Below are 27689 nucleotides of genomic sequence, written 5' to 3'. Positions count from 1 at the left end.
ACAAAAAAGTAATATTTGTCACACTAAGGAAAATCGTTGCTATTGAGACTATAAATTCGTTATATAAAAGTTTCTGACGGGATATACGGTGGGCATATAGCCTGACTGTGATTCATATAACCAGAGGCGATACGATGGGCATTTGGCCTGCTGAGATATATATAACCCTCGGCTATCGCCTCGGGTTAAATGAATAAAAGTTAGGCTATATGCCCACCGTATATCCTGTAAAAACCTTTATAATTAATTATATATCATAGTCAAGGAGCTAGTCTACAGATCGCAGTGTGTTTACTGTCAGATATTACAGATAGAACATTAATGCATTATAAGTTTTAACAATGAAGACTAATGCATTCTTTTTTTTTTGGTAATTGAATAATTATTCATGTATGAATTTAACACTCTAGATGTCGCAATATTTTTGTTCAATGTCAATAAAACTATTTTACATTATTTTCCTCAATACACTGGTTTGGTACTGTGACATTTAGAATGGGAAAAAAATAGGTCACTAGGTCTTGCTAGCATTTGTCTCACGATTTAGGGACAACATTTTTTACTTTCTCGTGAAAACTTGTGAGATCATTTTTATGCTGCCCGAGAGGGGGAGGAGGAAGGGAATAGGTGTGCATATAGTAACCGCCTTGTCTGTCTATCCGTCCGTTCCTCCATCTGTCTGTCCGAACTTACATTTGCGTACTTAGGTGGCTATGGGAACAATAGGTAACTGTACTTTTTCTTTGATTCCATTCATTCCGTAAGCTTTTATGTGGCTATTTGCTTTTACGTAGCTAAAAGAACAATAGATAGAACAGAAGATTAGCCATATAAGTACCCATACTTGGGAACGCCTGTCTATCCGTCCGTCACACGGATGATTACTAGTACATTTTCAAACCAAGTTAAAACTTCAGACAATGATTGAGCTCATTTGAAGGAAGTGCAGTGACAATGAATCAGAAATCTAGCTTTTCCTATTATTGAATTATCTCCTTTTTGTTGAAAACATTGTCCATGGCAAAATCGAACATTGTAAAGGTATTGACTTCATACTTTACACATTGATAGAGGTCAGTGTGAGGAAGTGCAGTGATAAGGACATTTTACTCTAGGTTGTCCCAATTTAGTTCACCTGAGCCAAAGGCTCATGATGAGCTGTTGTAACCACTCGATGTCCGTCAGTCGAGCGTCATATGTCCGTCAACAATTTCTGAACCAATATATCTTGAATATTATTTACTAGCATCGTATTGTTATACATGACTTAAACTAACAACGCCCGTGTGATGGTAACGGCCACACGCAGAACCACGTGTTTCTCAACCAAAAATGCCTAGTATCCGCCACTGACCTGTTGTTCTTTCCTTTTTTTTTCATTAAAATTAACAACACCCGTGCGATTATAGCACATACTGAACCGCATATTTCTTAATCAAAAAGCGCCATTTATTATCCGTCCCTGGTTTCCAATAAAAAAGATCAAATATTTATGCCTGTAAATGCAGGAATCATTCGTGAATATTTTTTGCTTGGTTTTGGTATATATGTCTAAAATTAAAAACACCCGAGTGATAAGAACGGCCATGCGCTGAAACGCATTTTTCTCAATCAAAAATAGTCAAGTATTATTCGTCCCTGGTTTTGTAAATGAAATGTATCAGCATATTTTAAAACATGATAATTTTAATGCAGTACACACAATATAATTTTGTAATTTATTTCAAAGGATGCTGTGTTGCCACGCACGTAAATACCCTAACAATTTAAACAGAATAATTATTTTGTTGATAAAAAGAAAAACAGAAGTTGTGTCAAAATGTTATTATATTTTAGCATGCACACATGCGATGCATTATGGTACATACTGAACAAGCTTTTTTTTTTAGAATAAATACATCAGTCATTCTGAATTATTTGATGCATAGTATGCATTTTATAGGTTATTATATACAATTGATACCTAAAATCAAGCCCCCCGCGGTGTTATGTTAATATACATAAATCGGGTGATTCTAGTGTGTATTTACCCATCATTACCTGCCCCTTTAAATCTAAACGTCATATTAGTCCAACATAATAGTATTCTATTTAAATAAGATACACGAACACATTTTAAAACGAACTTTAAATAAGAGATACTGTTTTTTATAAAAAATTCCCATTTATTTTTCAACATATGTTGCTTTGATGCGCACACCCGAGTTGCTACGCACTTGATTATCCAAATATTGTACGCCAGTAATTGCAGGAATTATTCCTGAATAAGTGTATGCATCGAATTATTATATATGTCTTAAACTAAGAACGATCATGTGGTGATAACGGCCACAATCAGAACCGCATATTTCTCAACGAAAAAAATGTCTAGTACTGCCCCTGACCTGTTTTCTTTTTCATTAAAATTAACAACGCATGTGTGATTATAACGCATGCTGAACCGCATATTTCTTGATCAAAAAGCACCAGTCATTATCCATGCCTGGTTTCCAGTAAAACAGATCAAATATTTTATGCCTGTAAAATCCTTCCTGAATAATTTTTGCGTGGTTTTGGTATATATCGCTAAATTAACTCTCGTGTGATTATAATGGCCACACACTGAACCGCATTTTTTCTCAATCGAAAAAGGGCCTATTATTTTCCACCCCTTATTTTTTAAAAGACGTATCAGCTCATCATAAAACATTTCGTTTTAATGCAGTAGAAAAATATTATTTCTAAATGAATACGACGCATGCGCATGCTGTGTTGTCATGCACAAAAATACTCAAACAGTTTATACAGAATAATGTTTTCTTTATATAAAAAAGTAATTAAATTGTTATTATGTTTTAGTATGCACGCCTGTGATGTCATGCTAGGCAACTGAGTAGAGATTTTTGAGAATAGATTCAGAAAACATTCTGAATCATTTGATGCATTATATAAGTACATTATAATCGTATATACATAACATCAAGCCGCCCGCCGTGTTATAATAAAGCCATAACCATTTACCTTATGTGTTTACCCATCACTACCCTCCTTTGGATTCTTATTATTCATATCAGTCCACCACATTGATATTCTATTTAAATGAATATAGAGGGGCATTTTAAAACTATTCTAAAAAGAGAGACTGAATAATTATTTATAAAAAACCCTTTGCAAAGTATGTGGTGTATCATAATGATATATATGTCTAAACCTAACCACCCATGTGACTATCACGCAGCCGCGTAATTATCACACGCGTGGGTCTATTACCACGCGTGTGATATTCACGCTATACCGGCACTAAAAGCTAAAGTTCCTACGAAACGGTTACTTGTGTCATTCTAACATGTCTTTGGTATGACGCGGCTCAGGAAGTTTCTTCCCAAACTCTACCACGAGGCTACCAGTGCTCTCTCCTTTTCTCTTTGAATTTGTTTGAAGGAATAGGTGACAGACAATACTGTAAACATTTCAACGATAACATCTATAAGAAGCTTCTTTGGAAGCATTAATAACAGACTCGGTTTGACTGTTTATGAGAGCTTATGAAATACGCAAAACCTATAACGCCTCATACACCAGATTAAGTGGAATTCAATTAAATCCATTCACAGTGCTCTTGGGCATAGGCATTACTGTTGAATATCTATCCGAACTTTTCTAGGATTAAATTTATTAAATTCAACACGGAAAAAACACAAACCCGAACCCGATTCCTTCATTTGTGCAATATACATAAAACATGCTATTTTATTAATATTCGGTGCCATATTTTATACCTACATCATTATAAAATGTGAAACATTCTCTAATTTAATTCGTTTGCTATATCTGATTCTGTATCTCAGTTTATAAGCATATAACAAAACCAGACTAACAAATATTTTACTCTCGATTCTATTTTATAGTTTTAAACGAATTTATATAGATTTGTTAAATGAATAGGCAAATGTTTCCTACTGTCACCCTCTGTAAAGTTTGTCCATACAATTTGGTATGATCACAGAAATTAATATTTACCTCAACAATAATGATGAAAAGTCTGATATTTTTATACTTCGAAATACCAAATTTTGTATTAATCCCAATTTCTTGTATGTTATATAATACAACATTGGTAAATTGGTTTATTTTATTAGCTTTAATTCATGTAAGTGCCCTGTACTTTCAAAAGGCTGTGAGTAGAAGTTTTCGGTTTTTTCTCGTTTCTGATCTTCCTTTGCTTGGAATTCTATTTCTATTGATCTAGTTTAATAATATAATGCTTTAAATATTAGCGGAAGCGGAGCGTTCGCGAACAAGGAATATAGACGTTGGCTCTGACTGACTTACCAATCGCTACTCTTGGTATTCTTGCTGGACGTTATAACTCTTGAGAGTCAGAAATCAATCCGGGAGGCTAAATGAAGTACAGTGGTTCTTCTTTAAACTAATGCACGAAATGGCACCAAGTGTCCATCTCCACTATCAATGGAAAGACGACTTGTCTAATTCACTGGCATCTTCTTCATTTTCGCAAGTAATATTTCCAGAAATATAAGTCTAGTGGTAGCTGATAGGAGTTCGGAAGGTTTTTGTTTGCTCTCTGACAGCATTATACCAAAAACGAAAAACATATGTACTATTACTATTATTATACCAGATTTGTTGAGCGCCCTTTTCATATGGAATATACGTTCAAAGGCGCTTTACAATTAAACATGTGACACATCGCAGATATGTAGGAAAATAACAAAACATGACATATGCAATCACAAAACTGAAACTGAACAAATTGATTAAACGCCTTTTTTATAAATGATATATTCAATGGCGTTGTACATAATAATAAAAAAATAATAGTTATTACAACAATATCATAAATGAACAATGATACTATTTACAGCCTTATTGTAACAAACAGCCATGACCGCACCCTTGAGGTCGTTTTACCCCTATTGCCAATACCAATGCTTTAAACATCTGGTACGCCCAGACGGGCTGCATATAGTGGTTCAACCTCCCGGTAAATGGTGTCACCATGTACTGTATTAAATAGAAATACCAGTGAAACTCAAGTCTTGCGAAAAAAAAACACACATAGAAGGTCATAACCCTTAAAATGTGACATGATGAAATAAAAGCTGGATTGTCAATTTAGTTAATTACATGATGAATTGTACAGTTAAGAGATCTTCGTCAGCGACGAATGACTTGCCGTAGTTCTGTATTACAAAATAACAGTGGCATATTTATTATGGGTTGAAACAGTCACAGTTGGTATCTATGTGTTGTAGAAAATTTTGAAAAGGTGTGTTTTGAGAGCTCTTTTGAATGAATTAAGTGATGAATCTTTTCTGAGATTGTCAGGGAGAGAGTTCCATAGTTTTGCGGCGGCAACCCTGAAACTTCTATCCCCGTAGGTAACCAGTCGACTTTTTTGTGGCACAAGGGTTGTTGCTGCACTTGCTGACCTCAGTTTCTAGTTGGCATGTACACCTCCAGTAAGTCTCTCATATACACCGGCGACTGTCCATGCAAGGCCTTGAATGTTTGAATGAGAATTTTGTATTTGATTCTATCTTGTATTTGAAGCCAATGAAGATCTTTAAGGATTGGTATTATATGTTCAAAACGGGTTGTTTTCGTAATAAGACGTGCAGCTGTGTTTTGGACATTTTGCTGTTTGCTCGTTGTTGATTTTGGCACGCCGTACAAAAGAGCATTGCAGTAATCTAATCGTGAGGTCACAAGCGAGTTTATCAGGGTTTTTGTGGCTTCAGTTGTCAAATATGGTCGAATATGACCAACGTGTCGAATTTGGCCCCAGCATGTTCGAGTCACAGAATTAACATGATGGTCCATGTGCATGTTCGAATCAAGCGTAGCACCAAGGTTTCGAATAGTTTTTGATGGTCTTATGCTCGGTTCGCCAACTTTCAGTTCTAGATTTTCAACATGTTTGGAGTGTTTTTGACTCGAAAAAAGAATTACTTCAGTTTTGTCTGCATTCAATTTTAACATGTTTGAATTCATCCATGAGATGATTTCTTTTAGGCATTGTTCAACTCGTGTGATTGTGGCTGCCTTTGATGCTTGGTCAACTGGTTTAAACGATAGATAGAGTTGGGAGTCATCTGCATAAAAGTGGTGGTTTAGACCGTGGTTTCTACAGATGGACCCGACTGGCTTTGTGTACATCGTGTAGAATTTTGGGCCTAGAACAGATCCTTGAGGAACACTGAATTTCATAAGGACTGGTTCAGACAGTTTGCCATCGATGCATACTGTTTGGTAGCGGTCTGTTAGATATGAAGGGATTGAAGGGGTTTATCGGCGAATCCAAAATTAAATTCGAGTCTGTGAAGAAGGGTGTTATGGTCAATGGTGTCGGATGCAGCCGACAGGTCCAACATCACAAGTACTGTGACGTCACCTTTGTCAAGGGATTCGAGAATGTCGTTCTGAACATTTAATAACGCGGTTTCAGTTGAATGAAATTTTCTGTATGCTGACTGGTTTATTTCATGTAATTGATTGTTCGTCAGATGTTCCTCAATTCTTCTGTTTACCACTTTCTCAAGGATTTTTGAGAGAAATGGCAGATTGGAAACAGGTCTGTAATTCTTGAGTGTGTTTTGGTCAAGACTTGGCTTTTTTAACAATGGTATTATTCGTGATGTTTTGAATGATTCTAGCACTGTTGCACTTTCTAGAGAGATGTTAACAATTTTCGTCAATATTGGGAGAAGTTCGTTTATACAAGATTTCAAGAGCCATGTAGGAAGAGAGTCTAATTCACATGACTTATTAGCTGACTTTTGAACAAGCTTTTTCACCTCCTCCTCTGTTGCTGGACTGAAACTAGTCAAACGCGCGGTATCACATAGTGATATGCGTCCGTCTTCTGGAGTAAATGATTCATTCTGATCAAGGGATGCAATATTAGTTCTAATTTTTTCTATTTTATCTATGAAGAAATCGCTGAACTCCTGTGCTAGTAGTTCTGGGTTCTTGCCTGATGGAAGTGCCGCTTCACTTGGACCGTTCAATAAATGTTTCGTTATTTTGAACAAGCTTTTTTGGTCTCGTTCACTTTATTCTATTTTCTCTGGGTAATAATCAAGTCTTGCCTTTTTTAACATTTTGTTAACGATTGCGCATTGGTTCCGATACATTAAGTGGTAAACGGCGAGTCCTGAAGTCTGCCATTCACGTTCTAGTTTACGTTTAAATGTTTGGCGTCGTGGAGCTCCTCCGAGACCCAGGGACAAGATGGTCTTAATGTGATGGTTTTTGAACACAAAGGCGCATAATTGTCAATTAAAGCTGAAAGTTTACTGTTGTATAATGAGACGAGAGTTTCTGCATCTGATGTACTTTGTGACAATTTCAAAAGATCGGATGAGAGAATATCAGGTTTGAACGTATCAACGTCAATCGAACGGAGTTTCCTGTATGACACAGTTCTCTTTACCGGAGGGGGTTTCGCGGCAAGTGCATTAAGCATTACCGCGACGCTCCATGGAATGATCGTTGTCAGGAAATTTGCTTCTATGTTGTTGTTTTTAGTACCCTCGTTGCGATGATACATTCAGTTATTAGGTGTCGGATGTAATTAATATGATTTTTATAACATTTTTTACAATCGACGTGGAATAGATTAATGAAAATCATAAATATTGTATGTTTCAACTACACTATCTTCAATTTTATTTTCTTAATTGTGTATGATGTACTTTGTTTTCGAAAGTTTTGAACGTTCCCAATAGGTAATGTAAACTGTATACATTCAATATTGAACTTTGAAGTAAAAAATTGGAATTGCTTTTTGTTGCTGATTTTTTCATGTTCATGGAACAATGTTTCCGGTTTTAAATAAGGTAAGACACATTTGCCAGTGCGTAAATATTTCCAAGATAAGGAGACAGTGGTAGATATACAATAAATGCTTTTACAGTTCAAGATAGTCGATAGTCTAAAATAGACATGTTGATTTTTTATTTAAGCATCTGTACTCCACCTTAACTCAAAATCTACATCTCCAGAATTATAAATGTCCTGTTCGGGGAAGATACAAAAACTTCAAAAATCGTGTCTTGTATACGTGCGTGTCTGCACTGCTGTTGAATATTTACCTTCCCTTTTCCACCTTTTCCTAACCATCCGACCTTATTATATACCACTTACCCCTCCGCAACCATCCTTTCCTTTTTTTTCTATTTGGATTCTTGAAGAAACTTCGTCTACAATATTTTTTTCCGTTACAGTTTCTTTTTGTTGTGGAACTACTTTGCGTTACATGGCTCTATGGCTCTATCGAAACAAAAGTTTGAAAAGATCTTTAGCCATCAAAATAAAAACGGCAAAGGTAGATTTCTCGGAAGTAGAGAGAACAGCAAATCAGCCAGAGCCATACATCACATCCTGGTAGGTCCTCCATAAAAAGAAAAAGTCGTTGAAAGATATAGCTGGTTGTTTGAAGCTGACCAGGTTTAAACATTTTATAATTTGACCAGTATATGAAGTGTAATAAACTTTGTCTTAAATGAAATACCATATTGTCCACACACTATCTTCGTCTTTTCTTGATTCGTCTTCAACTAGATTTTGACAGCATTTAGAAATCTGTAACTTTATGGTAACATTACCCCTGGTAGTTTGTTTGGATCAATATAACATAATGTTAATTCTTGAATATATTTCCTATTTCAAATTTTGTTATCAATAGCTGTTCAGTAATGCCGAAAAGGTAATCGCAACACTGACATTGCGAATTAAATGGAATTTGTGTCTTCAAAATTTTAATAAATTTTTAATTTTATGTCACATGATCGAAATTTTCTATTTTACTGTTAATAAACATAATAAACACTTTCAATTTCATAGATGTGAGTATACCTTTTGCTAATCTTAATCTCTAGTATAAGTATGCATCAACTGTACTAATGTCATGTACAAAGCATAAATAGTTTCAAAAGGACACTAAACGAGGAGTGTAGTAGAAACAGGAATGTAACGGTTTGGTTACCAAGTGTGAACCCAATTAATTTGATAAAAGCAGTTTTCACTGCTAATTCTAAAACAACAATATTTGCTTCACATATTTCTAAGGAGAAGAAAGGCGGTTAGTGGTATTTGTTCAAATAAACAAATGTGGTCAACAATCATTTATTCTTAGGTTATTGTAAATGTACAGACGTTACGAAAGTTGTTGGTATACCGAATGGTAACGTCGAAAACGTCAAAATTGACGTTCTTAAAGGTTATGCAAAAACGTTATCGTAATAGAAACAAAACTGTAAATGACAATATTTTATAAGATTATTTAGAAAAGTATATAGCTTTAATTGCTGTCTTGTCATGTATACAAATTCTGGCACTATCTGTTAAAGTCATAATAGCTTTCCTAAAGCAATATTATGCAGTGTATTATTATAAAATATAGACGTTAAGTAAAAAGAAAGCAATGTCAATATTTGACAAAATACATGGGATCAGTTTCCTAAAACTATTCTACTTATATGAATGAATACATAACCATAAACTATAGAAAAACGCTACATACAGTACTGTAACGTCGAGGAAATAAGAGTTACATCAGTTTGGTGACATTTTAACCGGACATTCAATTAAAACGATAAAGTAATCATACATCTAAATATTTAATTACCAAGTACAATTTCGAAATTATCTTAAAAATAACATTGTATAAATATTTACATTTGTGAACTATCTATCACGATAAAGTTAATATTCAGGTCTGAAATAGTATATACATCACCAAAATTTCCAAGGCTACGTTAATTTTCTACTTTGTGACATTATTACTAGACACCGACTTTTGAAGTTTATGCCAACTTCTAACAACGTTTGTAGCATTTAAAATTATTTGCATGCACATTGAGCCTGCAACAATAAAAATATGAAAATAAATCTAAAATAAGATATATAAATTTTATATAATTTTCAAATAAACTGGCTTATCGTTCTAAACTTTTCGCAAAATATCCAATCGTCTACATGTCTAGTCTTGAAGTTATCTTGTTTAGGATTTGTTTTGTGCGTACGACATCAAATGTTTTCAGCTCCGTCACTGAGGTCATCTGCAGACAACATTCAGGGTAACGTTATTTGACTTTTTCCCGCGTTAACAAAGGCGTTATTAACAAATTTAAGTAAGCGCTTGTTTGAAATTGTAACCCGTTTACATAACGTTTTTACTCAATATATAACACTTTACTTGGTGTTTTTTAATAAAATGTAGTGAATTTCTAACTTAGATGTTGTTGAAAGTAGACAGATTTTATGTCTCTTTATTTTGATGTATTGGTCATCAAATTGCGTCGGGTACAGCGCTCAATACATCCGAATTTAGGGGGTATATGTCACCTAAAAAGACAAAAATTAATGAACATCGTGCGTAACGTCATACACTTCCAAACTAAATATGTACATTTTCAAGGGAATATTGTTACGTCATAAGTTAACAATTACTTGAAACAGTAAGCGAAAGTAACAAAAAACGAACCAGTTGCTATTAACAATAACACAAGTTATTCATAAAAGTAACAATTTAAATACTTTAAAATTGTCAAATAGCCGTAATATCCAGCCTTATATGCAAGAAAAGTCCAAATCCTGTCCTGATCCAATTTTATTCCTAACAGTAAAACTTTCGTATTGTATATGACTGTTTTTTAAACTGCTGTGTACGGTTTTCGTAGCGCGAGGCTTCCCAGATTAGGCATTTTTCCTTTTTGCAAAATCTACTTTCACTCCGCGGCGGGTGGGGGCTGCGAGTGACGAATGTTAACAAATTCATCATGGAAAATCAAAATAAAAACAAACGACCGCATACCGAAACAGACTCAGATGGCACGGAAGGTTAGAATCCCTCTCACCGACCATTCACATCCAACATGGCATTTCCAAAGTTTCTGGTAATTCAGTCAACTGATGAAACTTTTAAAATGACAAGTCTTTCTCCATTCGTAATTGAAAAACCACTTCAAAGTGTAGCTGGTGTTCCGAAGTCCGTTAAAAAGTTACGCACAGGAGATCTGCTCGTTGAAGTAGAAAAAGCAGCACATGCTCAAAATTTACTTAAACTAACATCCTTCTTCAACCGGCCATGTAAGTGCATTGCACACTGCACTCTGAATTCCTCAAGGGGGTCATCCGCTGTCCTGATCTTGCTGGAGTTTCGGAGTCGGAAATTGTGCACGGCCTTGCTGATCAACATGTCACGGCAGCTAGACGAATCAAAATTAAACGATTAGGAAAAGAAATAAACACAAACACTATTATTCTTACTTTCGGCATACCTTTCCTTCCTTCAGTCATAAAAGTTGGATACCTCATGACAAAAGTTACAACCTATATCCCTAATCCACTTCAATGCTACTGCTGCTTTAAGTTCGAACACAATGAGAGAAACTGCAAAAGTGATCACATTTGCCCAAAGTGCTGTCGAGCTGGCCATTCCCATGACGAGGACAAGTGCAATTATACATTGCGTTGTGTGAATTGCGGCGGGCCACATTCAGCCAGGTTTCGCGACTGCAAGACGTGGAAACTCGAGAAGGAAGTTCTTCATGTCAAGTTCACACAAGGCATTGGATTTCCAGAAGCCAGGCATATTGCCAATGCTAGATTTACATCTCCATCACTCGCACAAACTTATTCATCAATCACTAATCTGTCGCTAACAAAACAACACGTGTATTGATGCTTTTACTCAAACAGATTCAGTGCCCGTTTCTCAAAATCCAGCCCCCAACTTCGGAACCTAGCAACAACAATCAAATGTACAGAAAAATCCTCAAGGTAAAGCTCCAGCTGCAATACAAACACCCAAATTTTACACCCACAAAAACAACGAAAAACAAGTTATAAAATTCAACAAGTCTTCATCTCGGTAAAGGGAAAAAAAAACCCTAAAAAAAAATTGACTTAAATCCGGGGAGTGGGGAAGGGACCTAAACCCCTTTAACCACTAAAACCGGGTTTAAACACAGCGGGTAGATGTATTGGAGGCGGGGAGGATGGACTTCGTCTAACCCTCCTCCCATCCCTCCTAAACTTTAACGGAAAAAAAGATTCTGGAGTCTTCCCCGAGAAGCTGAATTGGAACACCATTTTTCCCCGATAGAACATATTTTATGCGAATAAAATAACCAGTGGAACTCCCGTGGACTTAAAGCAATTATAATGAAATTCTCCTTCTATCAAAATATATCCCTTTTTGTGTGTTTAAGTAAAAACCTTTTTAAAAGAAAGTGACAAATATCCTTTAAAAATTATTCAAGTAAATTTATCAATAAAAGTTAGAAAGGCTTTGGTGGCGCTAAATTTTAAAAATAATGCACCTGCATGGAAATTTTTTTGAAACTACCTTAGTAAAGTTGCTTTGCATGTAACAGGATGACCTATAACATTTTTTTAAATGCATATACCCCCTTTAAATTTTTAAACTTAATTTGAAGATCTGAAAACCTGACAAAACAACTACCGCAACCGTTTTTCTGAGGGAGTTTTCAGTGGTCACCAGGGTTTTTGGGGTTGTTCTGATACAAGTGAGGTAAAATTATTGAAACCTTTATTGAAAAAATTCTCTCGCTTATGAATGATAAATCCAAAACATCTACTCCTGCTACGGGCATACTTTCTCTTGATTGTCAATTTGTAAACCAAGCTTTTTCTTGACTTCAATGGAGGTGCTAGATGATTAAGGGGATGACTTTTCCCCCAATAATTATCAAATTTTTCCAAAAAACATCAGCTGATTCCTCTTTTTAAAATTTAATAAAGCGACTGGCAGAAATTTCAGTATTTATGCAAAAATGTTTGTTTTTTTGGAGAATTTTCGAAAATTTTTTTTATCCTATTGATCGGTTTTCTGTTTTTTTTATCAGCTATTGCAGACAACCCTTTCCCAAAAAAACTCAAAAATGAAAAATCAAAAAATAAACCATGGTATAACGATATTGAAAACCCCGCCATTCAAAAAAGGAAGGGGCCCGAAAAAAATTTAATATTCGCCCGACAAAAAGACAATCGAAATCTGTTAATTTTTTCAGAGCAAAGCTCGCAAAAACCAAGCAAAGAAAACTCCGGGCTTAAACGTTTCAAAATTTAAATTCTAGGTCATCGGTTAAAAAGTGTGGTTAATGATTCGTAAAATAAGTGGAAAAGGAAAAACTCAAATGTTTCTCACTTAAAAAATCTGACCAGCAGCATCTACCAAAAAAAGCATTGTTATACCGGGGTGAAGTTTTTTAAAAAAATTTTCTTCCACTAATTATGACCAAAAAATTTCAAAACTTAAAATTATCAAAAGAAAGCAAACCTCTAAAATTTTGATTCAAAAAATGAGGAAGATTATAATAAACCTTTTTTCGACACAGATTAATTGACTCTTTAGAACAAATGTCATGAACTGCAGCTGGTCCAGACCAAATACTTACAATTTTAAAAACACTTCCCACAAAAAATCATTAGACCTTCCCTGAAATTACAATATCACATGGAAAAGGGTATATTTCCAGATCCTGGGAAAAAGCTATTTTTATTCCCAACAAAAAACCCGGAAAAAATTGCACGAACCCAAAATTATAGACCGATACTCTTACTATTGTTTATGTAAAACTCTGGAACGTTATTAATTCTAGACTATTTTGGTACCTCGAATCAAAAGGTTTTTAATTCAAACTTTCAAAGGGGCTTTCCAAACACGCGCACAACCGATCATCTTTTCACTGGAAAATTTTTTTTGTGATGCATTTTTAAAAAAAAGCATCTGGTCTGTCTTTTTTGATTTTTGAAAAAATTAGAAAAACATGGAATATGGGGATTATTATATCTTAACGTTTGGTTTAAAAGGTCGTCTGCCCAAAATTTATATCACAATTTTTTTCTGTCGAAGTTTTAAAGTACGTGTTGGTGATACCCTTACTGACTCTTTTTTAGCAAGAACGGGGGTTCCACAAGGTTCAATTTTTTTTGTTACACTTTTAGCATCAAAATTAATAAAATTGTGAAATGTTTGTTACCAGGGGCGCTGTTTATTATATGTTTCGATTTTTTTTATATTTATCTTCAAAAAATATGCGTACGATTGAACCAATACAACAATGTTTAATAAAGTCCAAACTTGGGGCCCTGGGGAAAAAGGGTTTTTAAATTTTCCAATCGAAAACTCAACGTGTCCACTTTTTCAAATTACGAAACATCATTTGACCCCAGCTTTTCTAAATGGTACAAAAATTTCCCGTTGTTGATGAACAAAATTTTTGGTGTTTCTTTGTAAAAAAACTTCTTTTTTACCGCAATAAAATATTTAAAGCCCAAAATTTTGAAGTCATTAAAACTTTAAAGGTAATTTCAAAAAACTGATGGGAGCCGATCGCACGGTTTTATTAAACTTTTAAAAGGGTTTAATTTGATCAAGCTAGATTAGGGTGATTGTTTTTGGTTCCGCAAAAAAATCTTTTTTACAAATGTTAGATACCATACATAATCAAGCTTCGTTTGCTTTGGGCTTCCCAACATCGCCAGTTGAAAAGTTTATATCTGAAGCAAACGAACCATCTTTTACAACGCCGAGAAAAACTTTCACGCAAAATGCTTTAAAAGTGGCGCCAACAACCAATCCTCCATGAAATTATTTTTAAACCAAAGTACTCCGATTCAATGAGGAAAAACCAAAACAAAACAAACCGTTTGGGGTTTCGCATACAATCTTCTAGACGCAACTGACTTCAAATTCGTGGGATTAAAGAAAATTCAATTCCCGATACCCACCTGGACCCCTTTATACCCCTAAGTTCTTTTCGATTTGAAAACTGCCTTAGAAAATCTGAAACAACCCGAAAATTTTTAATTTCCCAAAAATGAAATCAAATAACTTACAATGATATTTTGCAATTTTCACAACGGTTCAAAAATAATCAAAAGGTTTTACTTGGGCTGTCAGCCTCCTCATCAATCAAAAATTTCGTTTGCCAAAATGCAAAATATTTTCAGCCCAGGCCCAAAACTATTGTTTAGCTCCCCTAAAAAAATTTTTTTTCCAAAAATAATGCAGAAAAATTATTTCTTTTTTCCCACTCGCTTTTGTTTTCTCAATTTAAACCGAAATATGGAAAATCCATTTATTCAAAATATTCTTCCAGCTTCATGAACTTCTTTAAAAAGTTTTTTCTATTTTGTTGGGTTCCTAGTAATGTTGGTATTCATGGGAAAAGAGGATCTGATATTCAGCAAAGAAATCCCTTTTTTTATCACATTCTAATTTGAAATTACCCCATCCGATTTTTGGCCCAATATAAACAAATACATTTTTTTCTAAATGGCAGTCGTCTGGAACCGTGCTTCATTCTAAATTCATGAAAAAAACCTACCTGGGGGGAAAGGCACCAAGGGAACGATCTTTCCGGGGAAGTTGTTCTTTCTCCTGCGAAAAGGGCATACCCTTTGACTCACCTTTACCTTTTTTAAAAAAGAAGACAACCGAATGGTACCATGTCAAACACCGCTAACTATTAAACACATTTTCTCGACTGTGTGGATTTTTCTACACAAAAGCAGTACATATTATGCGTTCAATCTTTGAGAGAAAAATTTGACAACGTTTCGTCGGAAAAAATTTTATCGTTTTTCAAAGATAGGGAAATATAAAAGATCAACACTTCTTGTTTTATTTACATCTTGCAATATTTTGTTTTCAGCTGCTATTTTGACACAGACAAAAATTTTTCATTACTGTTTTTTAGAATCTTTACATTTTACAGATGCTTTTAGATATGTTTTCATTATTCATAGTGTTTTTACATTTTTAAATGGATGTTTTTAGGTATGCTTTACGTTTTTACATCAATGTTTAGGGTTTACAGTTGGCGTTTGCAATATGACTTCTTCTCGCGATATATGACCATTTTGTGTCGATTCGCCGTAAAACCCAACCACTCACTCACTCACTCAAAGTTCATTACCGTAAGATGCAACAATGCGTAAAATCATGAATTATGCATCTTTTGCTAGGGAGCTGCATTGACAGGAGTCGCCCTTCCCGTTGTCCGTCTCTTGATCCTAAATTTCAGGAAAAGGAATGTTAAAACTTCTTTAATAAACATTCACTTGCTTGTTTTATCAAACGCTAAACGATTCCAGTGCCTTGCCACTAGATAAAGCTAAAAGAATGAATCAATGACTTAACCTTATGATAAAATTATAAAACTTTCCTATCACATAAAGCTGTATAAGATAACTGCTATTATAAAACAAATTAACCAAAAGCTTATTCAAATTAGGAGGCATTAGTCTTTGAAGAAAGCAAAATAGAATGCTGGACCCTCTGCACATCATGTCCGATAATCACAGTGAACAAGTGCGTGAAGTTGTGATTATTTTAAAATAGTGAATATAAAACAAATATACCCACATGCATATCAAAAAACTCAATTTAAAAAGCGACAGAACATTTTTAGCGGAAATCTGAGTTATGAAACCTGTAGATTGAATGTAAGATCAATCTATCATAAGTAGAGGTTACCGAGATAACTGCGTACATACCAATACCTTAAAAACTTGCTTAACTGAAAAAAGGCAGAACTTTCACAAAAAGCAAGCTAGAGTAATAGCACCTGTGCATCACATGTCAGATGAACACAGTGGACTATACCTTTTAGTTTTTATTAAATTTTGACTAGTCACTGATATATCACAGCTTACATACAGAATATACCAAATCTGGACGCCGATGGACGGGTGTTGGAAATAGCAATGCGTATTCGTGAATCTCCGCTTTGGAATATTTTTTGCGAAAAACAAGTGACAAATATCAAATATTGTAGACAAGTGAACATTAGATACTTTGTTTAAAACTTAATCATCCCCACGACGGTTGACTGGCTTGCAATCGAACATGTCGTTTCAAAAACGAATAGCTTGAATAACCTTCATTGGTCTGGCACTCAAACACATGCTTATAAGCCGTCATGACCTACATTTCAGTATATAATTATTCATTAAAATGTTTCTATAAATGTAAATCCTTAATTATAATTAAGACATTCTTATGGATCAGTAGAATAAGTGATCAGCTACCTTGTTTATTCTCGAATCGTTTATACACAGTTTTTCTTTTAGCTTAGATATCTATAGTGAACTTCTTTTCCTCTAAATACTATTTTAAGACCGCTATGATATCCTAGAGTTTAGTGTAGGAAATAACTGCGAAAATATTTCTTTCACAAAAATGCCGCTAATTTATGTATATTCGCTGCTTGTGTAACGTCAGAGGAAAAATTGTTTGTCTGTATTTACAAGTTGCTATAATATACGGCTTGTTAAGCCTCGTAGTTACCATCCAAAAAGGTCAAATTGAGGCTGTTAGATACTATTCTACACAAACAAAAATAATTAAAAAAAGTTTCTTCCCAGGCAATGTCCCGTCCCATAATGCCTATGCCTCATCTACAGTAGAACATATCAATTCCAAGTGGCAATTGTGTCCGAACCTTCCGTACATCCCAGATCTTGCCCGCTGCGACTTTAATTTGTTTTACAGAACTGAAATATAGCTCGCTGGAAACAAATATAATACCAGTGCGGTTTTCATTTCAGCTGTAAGGCGGTACCTCAGTAGTTTCTAGTGGTACTTCATCGTTTGCAGAGGGAACGAAAATGGTGAAAGTTTATAGACCTAGGCTGGGAATGCTTTAAAAATTATAAAGATTAAAATTATCGAACGCTTTTAGAGCCAGCAACCGCGCCTTTGATCTCATTTACATATATATTTACATTTACATATATATTTCAGTATAAATTTTTGTGGAATTTACATATGCATGTATGTATAATAAGCCAGCTGATGAATACAAGATTCATATATTATTTATTTTGTAAACTGTCATTTTGATTAGTCCTGCACTATAAAGAAACATGTGCACTGTTTGGTTTGAACAAAAGTAATTTATTTTATACTCACCTTATCATGCTGAGGCTAGAATGACCGCCATTTTCAACACAAGGCAAACGCGTTTAAAAGCCGAAAAAAATACGAAACTGTAAATAAGTTTTTCCTCAGATTGCTTATTACCTGTTACATTTTTTGTAAAACATTTATCTCAAAGATGCAAATATCTAACCTGTGCTATCGGCTAAAATGTTTCTTAACAAATGAACACAGAAACTGAAGTGTAACATGTATTCACTGTTGATTTTTTTTCTGGTCCTTTGGATCATGGAGAACTTTATAATATTAGAATTCCACTCAAGCCGGTGTCGGGGGCGTGAGGGTTGTCGGCACTGAATTAAAAACTTGCAAGGTTCATTTTCTCTCATTAACGAATTCTGATAACCTGAGACTGCCCTTCTTTGCTTGATTCTGCTCTATGCTTTCAAATGATCTTCCTATTGTTTTATTAAGCGTAGAACAGTAGTTTTAAAGTGACTTGTTGCAGCACTGAAAAGCATCTACGTGCTTAGACTCAGTGTTGTAATTTGTTTTGGTCCAGTGGGATAATTGAAAACATTCAGCCACAGTTAGAAAATTCCACTTTAGCCGGTAGAAGGGGGCTTAAATGGTATTGTACATTTCATTTCCTCAAACTAATCTAGTGTGCTAGTATTTTACTAGTTTGCGTTTTATGCTTGTGTATCAGGCCCGATACCAACCTTTATCTTTTCTACTTCAACCGTGTAAATGACCTGCACGGATGACATACCTATTTTGTATTACACCGTCTAATTTTCTATTATTTAACATCTGGTAATTGTCGTCTGCTGATACGAGGCATTTGACTGGAACACGCACCGCTGATAACCAATTATTCTTACTTATCTCATCTTGGGCATGGTTGGCCAACTGCACTAACGGAAATTTAGATAGTTTTATTTTGTAATAAGTTGCCTAGATACTATTGCTGCGACCAATGAAACAATTGTTAGATTATTTACGCGGTAAAATGAGCATAAATGTGAAAACAATGACTGTTCGGAAGGGTTCCTTTTCTCGCTGCACAAGCGTCGAGTTCCTTTACTTACTAATATGTAGGATTCGTGTACATTTGGTAATTTATTAATTAGTGGAATAAGACACAGGTTGAAAAATTAAATGTGAGATCTACTTTGGAATAGTTGATTCACTTCAAGGTCTGAGCTTTAGTTAGTCCCCGAGTCGGAGTCTAATCCCGTACTCGTGTTTTCTTTCACCAACTGAATTTATCTCCTAGGAAGGCGGTGCTAATAATTATATTACAACATATATTTTTTTAATGATCACATGATTATGAAATAAAATATATTAAGAAAAAAACGGCAAACAGAAAAAATGCAGATAAACCATGATAAAATGTTTGCATGATATATTTGAACTTTAACCTTTCTAACATTTTCTTTGGAGTGAAAAGACAGCAAAGTAATCAAGTGTTATACTTAGCCACACGAAGATTCGTCATGATTCTTTAGCAATTACTGTTTTGTTAAAAAAATAAATATGGCACTTAGATATAAAATAACCATAATATAATTTTGTTGAAGTTAAGAAAACATTTAAACGCATCAACTTGACTTTGAAGTAAACTAAATACAAACAAAATGTCTCGAGAGTCTTAAAAAGTTATAAAAGGGAATGCACTTTAATTCTAAAATTACATCATCAAAACAGACGTAGATGTTAGCTTTTGTAAACAAATGCAATATCATACAGCATAAAATCTTTATACGACTGAAAATAAATAACCATGCTTGCAAACTTAACATTTAACTGTTACGCCCGATAATGTTCCAAAGTGATTTTAAATTCAACTTGTATCAATTACGTTGCTTCGTATGTAATACGAATAAAATGGAAAAGTCATGAACTACTTAACATTACTCTTTAAGTTATCTTAATTCATATACCTTACATCTATGCCTAATTTACAGAGCTAACTTAATAAATCATTATGTTAATATGTTTCTTTACCGTTTTCCTTTGCAATTCCGTCAATCCCATATCGTAAACTACTATAAGTACGTCTCCTTTGTACTTTGGATTGTACAAAAAGTTTTCATGCAGGCACTTAAAAAAGCCCTGAGATTCATTATAGTGTGAGCTGTCAAACGCCGTGACGAAAACAGGAAATTTTCTAAGTTGGTTTGGTATTACTCTGTATATGCCAAGCCGCATTAAATACTTCGATGCGTTGCCTACTGGGTAGTTCTGTATTACATTTAGGTTATCTTCCAGCGTTCTGTTGAATGTTTCTTTGCAACTATTTTCTGGAATTTCATTTGAAAGAATAATTATCACTGGAATGGTAATGTGACTATTCTTAATGTATCATTGTCATTTTTGTCATATACTACTACCGGTATATTTTTCGCAATAACCGTCAAGTCATAATATATATTTAGATGTGAAATCATTAAAACAATAATGGTTATTCTACGGAAAATAGTAGTGCAACTACAATCGTAGATGCTTGCAAATATATGCAAAAATTGAGCAATAAATGGTGTAACTACACGTGTCTTTTTGAAAAAGTAAGATAGTTATCGCGTCATATCTACTATGGCATGAGATTATTGACGTTGTTATTATGAATTAAACTATTGAACTTTCTTAAACGTGATATAAGCACATTTCTACAAAAACATGTATGTAAAGAGATACCTATAAAGGACAAATAAGCAGTATTTGACTATAAAACGACAAATCTCAAAATCTACGTTGAAGAAATCAGTATAATCAGAGCATGCTAGACCAAGAGTGATAACTGCTCAAGAAACTAATATTAGACATTGGATAAATGGACTGTGAACTCTTAGGACGATCAATTTTTAAGGGAGTCATTTCGACATAATTCAATTCTATAATGAACGGTATGAAAAACATGCGTATAATGATAATACCGCCGGGCTAATTACCACCAAAATGAGGTGGGTATATAAGTTGGACTTTGTCTGTTCGTCCGTCAGTCCGTCTGTCAGTCAGTAAAAGTTTGCTTTACACATATCGTTAAGGTATTGAACGACCATCGTAAAATTGTATCTGAAAGTTTTTCAACGACAGGAGTTGCGCACCTACCTGAGCACAAAGTAAACTATTGTGGTAGCACTGTGTCCGTCGTCCGTTTTTTCCCGTCGTTCACAATCTCGCTATTTACACTCAAGGGTTTATCATTTGACCCGGTTGTAAAGAAACTTGGTCAGAACGCTGTGTTAAGATAATTTTGGCAAATTTTTAAACTGGGTAATACAGGCTGAAACATTAGGTGACCAGATAGAATTATTTAACAACTATATCTAGATTTCGGTTTTGGTAGTTGAGCTTTACTTGACCTACAATGCATTTGCTATGCAATTTGAAAATATTTGTTGTATATGTTTTACATGAGCCGGTGGCCTTAGAGCAAGTAAAATTTGTCATTGTTATAGTCATACTTGACCTGGTCAAACTGTTTGTTTTCTTGAATTTTTATCAAACTGGGTTATAAGGAGTCAGAAATTATATCAGAAAGAGAAAGGGATATTGTAGAAAGTTTTAGTCAGTCTTTTTGAAACCTGGATGGAACGATTGTCTTTACGAAACCTAGATTTAGCTTGGAACTAAATTATTTAAGAACGCTCCAGGGGCCGTATTCATAAAGCAAGCATCTTAAGTATAAGGGTAAGATAATTGCTTATTTACTGAAGTATTTCTTAGGTAAGAAATATATTTTAATCAAGTATATTTGTTATGCATAAAACAACTTATAAGTGTAGGATAATTGCTTATTTACTTAAGTAATTCTTAGCTATGAACCAAACTTAAGTATAAAAGAATACTTAAGTAAAAATATTTCGTTCAACGTCAGTTTTGTAATATTTACAGCTTTAAAACAAGGGTAGACCATATCTAAATAAAGTAACGGAAGTACTTGTCTATCTATATTTAGTAGCAGAAAGAGGTCTTCTAGAGAGTTGTGAATGGAGAATTAGTTTTAAATCCTCCTGGATTTTCATAAACTGGATTTTTATGAAAGGATAACCTCTCATAAAAAAGAAAAGTATCATCCTCAAATTTTCATGTCACTTTTATGGCGACTATCTTGAAAAACAAAATGGCCGCCATTTTTATGCTTTAAATACCTTCTAAATGATGGAGAAGATGGGTTTGAATGCATATATGCGCATAATGCTCTTGTTTTAATGATTCGTCTAAGCTCAGATACAATGTCAATTTTTTTCATCAACATTATAGGTCATTTCAGCCATTTTTCATTTCAAAAAGGCCGATATTAGCTTCAAAGGATGTTTTCCATTATTTTTCGAACAATGCATCTTGAATAAACAAAAGGTTAGTTTTGGCTTGGTATAATTGCTAATTTATGATATGTGGTATATTCAAGATTTTTAAATCTGTGTGACAATAGTTTTACATCACTATGTAACTGTTGTAATTTACGCTACAAGAATCTTACAAAAATATAAGTTTTTGTTTTAAAATAAAATTTTACAACTAGCGTCATAACTGGGTTATTCTATGCAGGATTCATTACCTTTGTTCGAAAGCATATTTTCTAGGACAGTTACAATGTACATACTACCGCATCATGTAATGTCCATGGAAATAATATGTTACCAAATTATTACAATAACATGAGTTACCAAATCATTATAGTACATGCTGATTTGTGAGGATATATGGGCCGCCGTGAGAAAAATATTAAAAAATGTAGAGACCTATGTCACATTGTAGACTGAAGTAAGTTATTGTTATTTCCCATGTATCTCTTTCCAGACAAGCGACTAGAAAAAGTTATGACATCATAAATATGGCGGCTAAAGAGAAAATAAAAAAGGCAGAAAATGTATGACCGTGAATAATTACAGGTGACAACGTCCTTGAAAACTATATATTTACTGAAGGTAATGTTTATTCTATTCATTCTAGCAGATTAAACATTTTTATGACATAGAAGATGGAATTTGTTATGCTTAAAATTAAAAAACAATACCCAGGAGAGTACGAAAATGAATAAATAACGATATTAAGTGAGCATATATTTGTTTAATGACGCAGTTTATTCGATTAAAATAGAAAAGTCTTACGTTTTACATAAGGAAATTTATAGTACTAAAGCCTACAACTTGAGTCCTTCCAATAAACAGGATTTGGTCACTCATCACATCCCTGAAGTATGTATTTTTAAGGCAGAGATGATCAGCAAGATGATCTTAGATTCTTAACTGCATGTCACATTAAGCTCGCTAAATAGATAATTTAACATGTCCCACTTCTTATTTATCTAATCATATAATTTCACGTCGAACTGTTATTTTACACCACGTGAACAGGTATTGCGACTTAATTTAGACTAATACTGCTAAAAACATTCTGAATCAGTATAAAGTCTTGCAAAATCTAGAAAAATTAAAATCCAGTCCAATTTGGAAGTTTCATATGATTTCTTTGCTCTTGATACCTACTTACCAAATAATCTAATAAATGAGAAAGGAACTGTTTTTAAAATTAATTAAACACACCTTTTATACATTTAATTTAAGTTAAGCCTTTTTCCATGTGAACCTGTGAGGCAGTTTGTAAATCCCTCCCGTTTTGAACAACATCTTTGTCCGGTTAGGGAATGCAGTTCTTGGAGAGGTAATTAATATTTTGTGTGAACTATCTACTATTTACTTTACCTAGCTTGTCACAGACTTTTTTTGGATGAATTAGAAAACATTATACAATGTCAAGAGCGGTTACTTGATTAACAATAATGCATTCTTGATGATGTTTTCAAATACGGACAATCCGTTGTTGCCCAAATAATTGATTTTTTATGCCAGGGAGGTGCAGCAGTTATTAAATGCAACTAACAATTCAAAGACTACATTATTGCATCGCATGTGATTAACATATCTCTATACAAAAAATCATTTGAGCTCACAGATTTACTCGATTTTTTCTCTATATAAATTAGGATGTTGCCCATACAAAATTCTGAAATATATCAGCCCAAGTAAGTATCTAGTATTAGATACCTGGTTTGCCGCACAATAGCTTTATATGTTATTTTGTATGTCAGTTATATATGCGACGTTAAATAAATACCTTTTCCTGTACCTTTAGATAATTGTCAATACATTTTTGCAAGAACGACTTTCAAGAATTAAATGGACACTATCAATATGTTATTTTGCATAACTATCGGCCGCTATTATCAACTACGCGAATATTCTACAATATGTCACTATCGTAATTTAGACTTGTGTGTGTGTGTGTTTTAAGTTAATTATCAATTGAAAACACTTCTGTTACAAGGTGTATTATTACAGTAGTTATTTATACCAAATTCAATGTAAAAGTTCGCATATGTATTTGATAAAATAATAAAATGTTTTATCTGACCCGTCTTTTTGGAGATACTGTGCATATTTGGTGTTCAGCCCTTTGTCAGCTGGATGCTACACTTTCCTCTTTTATCGTGTCTAACAATAAAAAGAAAACAACGCCATGATAGGTCGTTCATAAACTGGTATTAAACTGCTTTGATATTTTCTGCTTTCAAGATTCGTCGTATCTTTAATACCGTTCTGCTTTCTGCAACAGCATGGATAACATGCGTAAATGGTTTGAACAGGCTCAATCAAACCGAGCCAGCAACATTTTCGTTTTTGTCGTGTTGAGTGACCTGTGAAGTTTCCACTTTTTTCTATTTTGTTAAAAGCTGTTAGATCCCTTGAAAGTATTGAACTCAACTAATTAAAGTAATAGAAAACCTGGTTTGACAGAGTGTGCTTATGACAGGTTTAGAAAGAAAGATGAAATACCCCTTGCACCCTAGCACCTGCTTAAGCGAAAATGAATTCCAGAATGTTAAAGGAACAGAGGTTTTTTATATAATTTTTTACCATATCATTTTTGTGTTTCATATAACGTGCCTTTAGATATCCTTGCGTGAAAAAAGACATTCAGCTGCCAGGGGCTTAATTTTATGTATACTGTTCTATAACATCGGAATATGGTTGGGATATAAGTGTGAGAATATTTGCCAGCTTACCGTTTTAAACATACCAGCATTGTTTGCAGGCCTTGCTGCACTGCGTTTCTTTATTTTTTACCTTTTGAGCATGCTGTCTATATGCTTTACTTTGATCATGTATTTATCGTGTTCTAAAGCTGCAGTGTTATAGTTTAAAGTTTTAATGAAAGAAAGATGATGAAAAGATTTTTTTTATCAGTAGCATCTGCCCCTGATGCCCTTCCTTCTGCAATACGGTGACTTTAATCGTGAAAAGCCTAAAAAATTTGAATGTATGGGTAATAAATAATACTGTGATTAGACAGCTTTGGTATTGCGGGGCTGATAACGAATTAAGTAAAACATTCTCAGAGTTGATGTCAAGTTTGATTGAATAAAATTAACCAGTCATTTTGAGTAATTAAAAATATTCCATGAATTTAACACTTGCATTAAGTTAAAACTTCGGTATAACTTCTACAAGCATAATTGCATTGATCATGTTTAAATCTGATCAAGATAAAATTGTAAACAATACATGTAATTTGTACAATCTTTTTTTAAATTTCGGTGATAATCATGTTTCAAATTCAACACCATAATAATAGTTAAAAACATCTAATATCAAGAGGTAGAAGCGACGTATAAAATGCATTGTGTGGGTGGGGTAGAAAAAAGTCTTCAAATAAATTTGAAAAACAAAGTTTTTTTGTTTTTTTTTCTGATAAAATGTAAATTTCATTTGAAATGTCACAATGGCTGGGTTAATGACATAATAGCCGATATTATAAGCAATGTAACGCTTTTTCTCAGATATTCAGCAGTATTCACTTTCGTAATCGGTCGCCATATTGATGACGTCATTTTCGGATCAGTCGCGGACTCTAGAAGAGATACATACTTATTATATCTGTATTAGACCAAGGAATAATTTGGTATATAAGGCCATACTTCTCAACTTCTTCTGAGTGGGATAATCAATGGCAGTGGACCATTTTATTTGATACCATTTGACACCTTCACTGTCTAAAACTTACCAAGAACAAATTTATATAACTTTCATATATGCCAATTTTAGCGAAATTTGGTCATACTTTTACATTCTCATTAATATTCATAAATATGCTAATTAGTTAATTTACATAAAATGACTGGAAATGAGAGAGCAATGGTTTAGGAACATTTCGATACTCTTAAGGTTCTTATATACCTAAAATTGACCAAGATATGATTGCATAAATGGATTTTCGTCTTCAGGGGTCAATTTCGTACCCCACCTACTAATGATTGAACTCAAGCCTGGTATCTGCTAGATATGACCATAAAAAGATAAAAGTATGAAGAGCACAGTATCTTACTTTTCATTTGATACCATTTGACTACCTCATTGACTAAAACTTACAAAAAAATAATTTGTATAACTTTAATATATGTCCAATTTTTATGCGAAATTTAGTCATATTATTTAGATATACTCATTAATATTCATAAATATGCTGATTTAGTTAATTTACATGAAGCTACTGTAAAGGAGTCGACAATGGATTAGGAAATTTTTGATACTCGTTGGGTTCTTATATACCTTAAATTGACCAAGTTAAATCGACACAGTGGATTTTCGTGTTCAGGGGCCAGTTTCTTACCCCACCCACTTATGATTAAACTAAAGCCTTGTATCTGCTAAATATTGCCATAAACAGATAAAATATTAAAAGCACATTGTCTTACCTTTTAATTTGATACAATTTGACATCTTCACTGACTACAACGTACCAAGAAATAATTTGTATAACTTTAATATGTGTCCATTTTGTGCGAAATTTGGTCATATTTTTTACATACTCATTAATATTCATAAATATGCAGTTAAGTTAATAAGTTAATTTAAATAATGTAATCGTAAAGGGAAGGGCAATGCTTTAGAAACACTTTGATACTGTTTTGGTTCCTATATACCTAAAATTGACCAAGATAGTTCTCTTTGGTTATATCACTGAATTCTATGGCGGCCATTTTAAATTCAAGATGGCCGCCAAAATATTGACATGAAAATTTGAGGATGATACTTTTTTGAAGTAGAAGGTTCATAGAACAAAATAAATCCACTTTAAAAAAAACAGAAAGATTTAAAACTTTACCACAAATTTTAACCATTGAAACCCCACTATTCTGTAAAGAAACAGAAAGCTGCATTTAATCTGCAGTTTGTTCTGCAGCTCATTAGGGATATTAAATTAGGTTGGAAGGTCACATCATGTGTTTGCTTTACAATTGACCAGCGATCTGTCACTGCTATCAGATTCCGAGACTAGAAATTCTGACATTATTTTTTACGTCATTCAGTGATAACTGTTTTCTTTTTGATCAAATGAAAAAAATAAAAAGTAGAATTCGATTATAAATGGTGCTTAACCGGAATAACCGTGGAAGATTTGTAAATATAATTGATATACTATGCAAATATTTTCATTGGGTCAGTGTATCACTATGCCACCATAACCCTATCCACTATCTTCAAATAATTATATATCTGACTTTAAATTGTAATCTGAAAATGTGCACCCAGACCGCGTCTCGAAGCAAGGCTAAGAAACCATTCTGATTCAAGTTGAGATGTAACCCTGCATATAAATTTACTATCTCCCAAAATTATGGAAACAATCTAAAACCAAGACCCTAGTCGAAATATGAAAGGACAGTGTGACAACTTTTGACTGTCGCTGCTCTGCTACT

General features: G+C 33.8%; 1 protein-coding gene across 1 annotated transcript in view; it reads right to left on the bottom strand.

Moving 5' to 3' along the window:
• LOC123549843 (uncharacterized) overlaps positions 1-27689 on the bottom strand; it is a 92890-nt gene that overhangs the window by 31463 nt on the left and 33738 nt on the right. The window contains exon 4 of the mRNA XM_045338283.2: positions 19931-20226. Within this exon, the coding sequence (XP_045194218.2) occupies positions 19931-20226 (296 nt within the window). The remainder of the gene's footprint in view (positions 1-19930; positions 20227-27689) is intronic.

Source organism: Mercenaria mercenaria, chromosome 6 (genome assembly GCF_021730395.1).
Source record: "Mercenaria mercenaria strain notata chromosome 6, MADL_Memer_1, whole genome shotgun sequence".
NCBI classification, from domain to species: domain Eukaryota; kingdom Metazoa; phylum Mollusca; class Bivalvia; order Venerida; family Veneridae; genus Mercenaria; species Mercenaria mercenaria.
The sequence above is the reverse complement of the archived record's forward strand: the minus strand, read 5'-3'. Positions and strand labels throughout refer to the sequence as shown.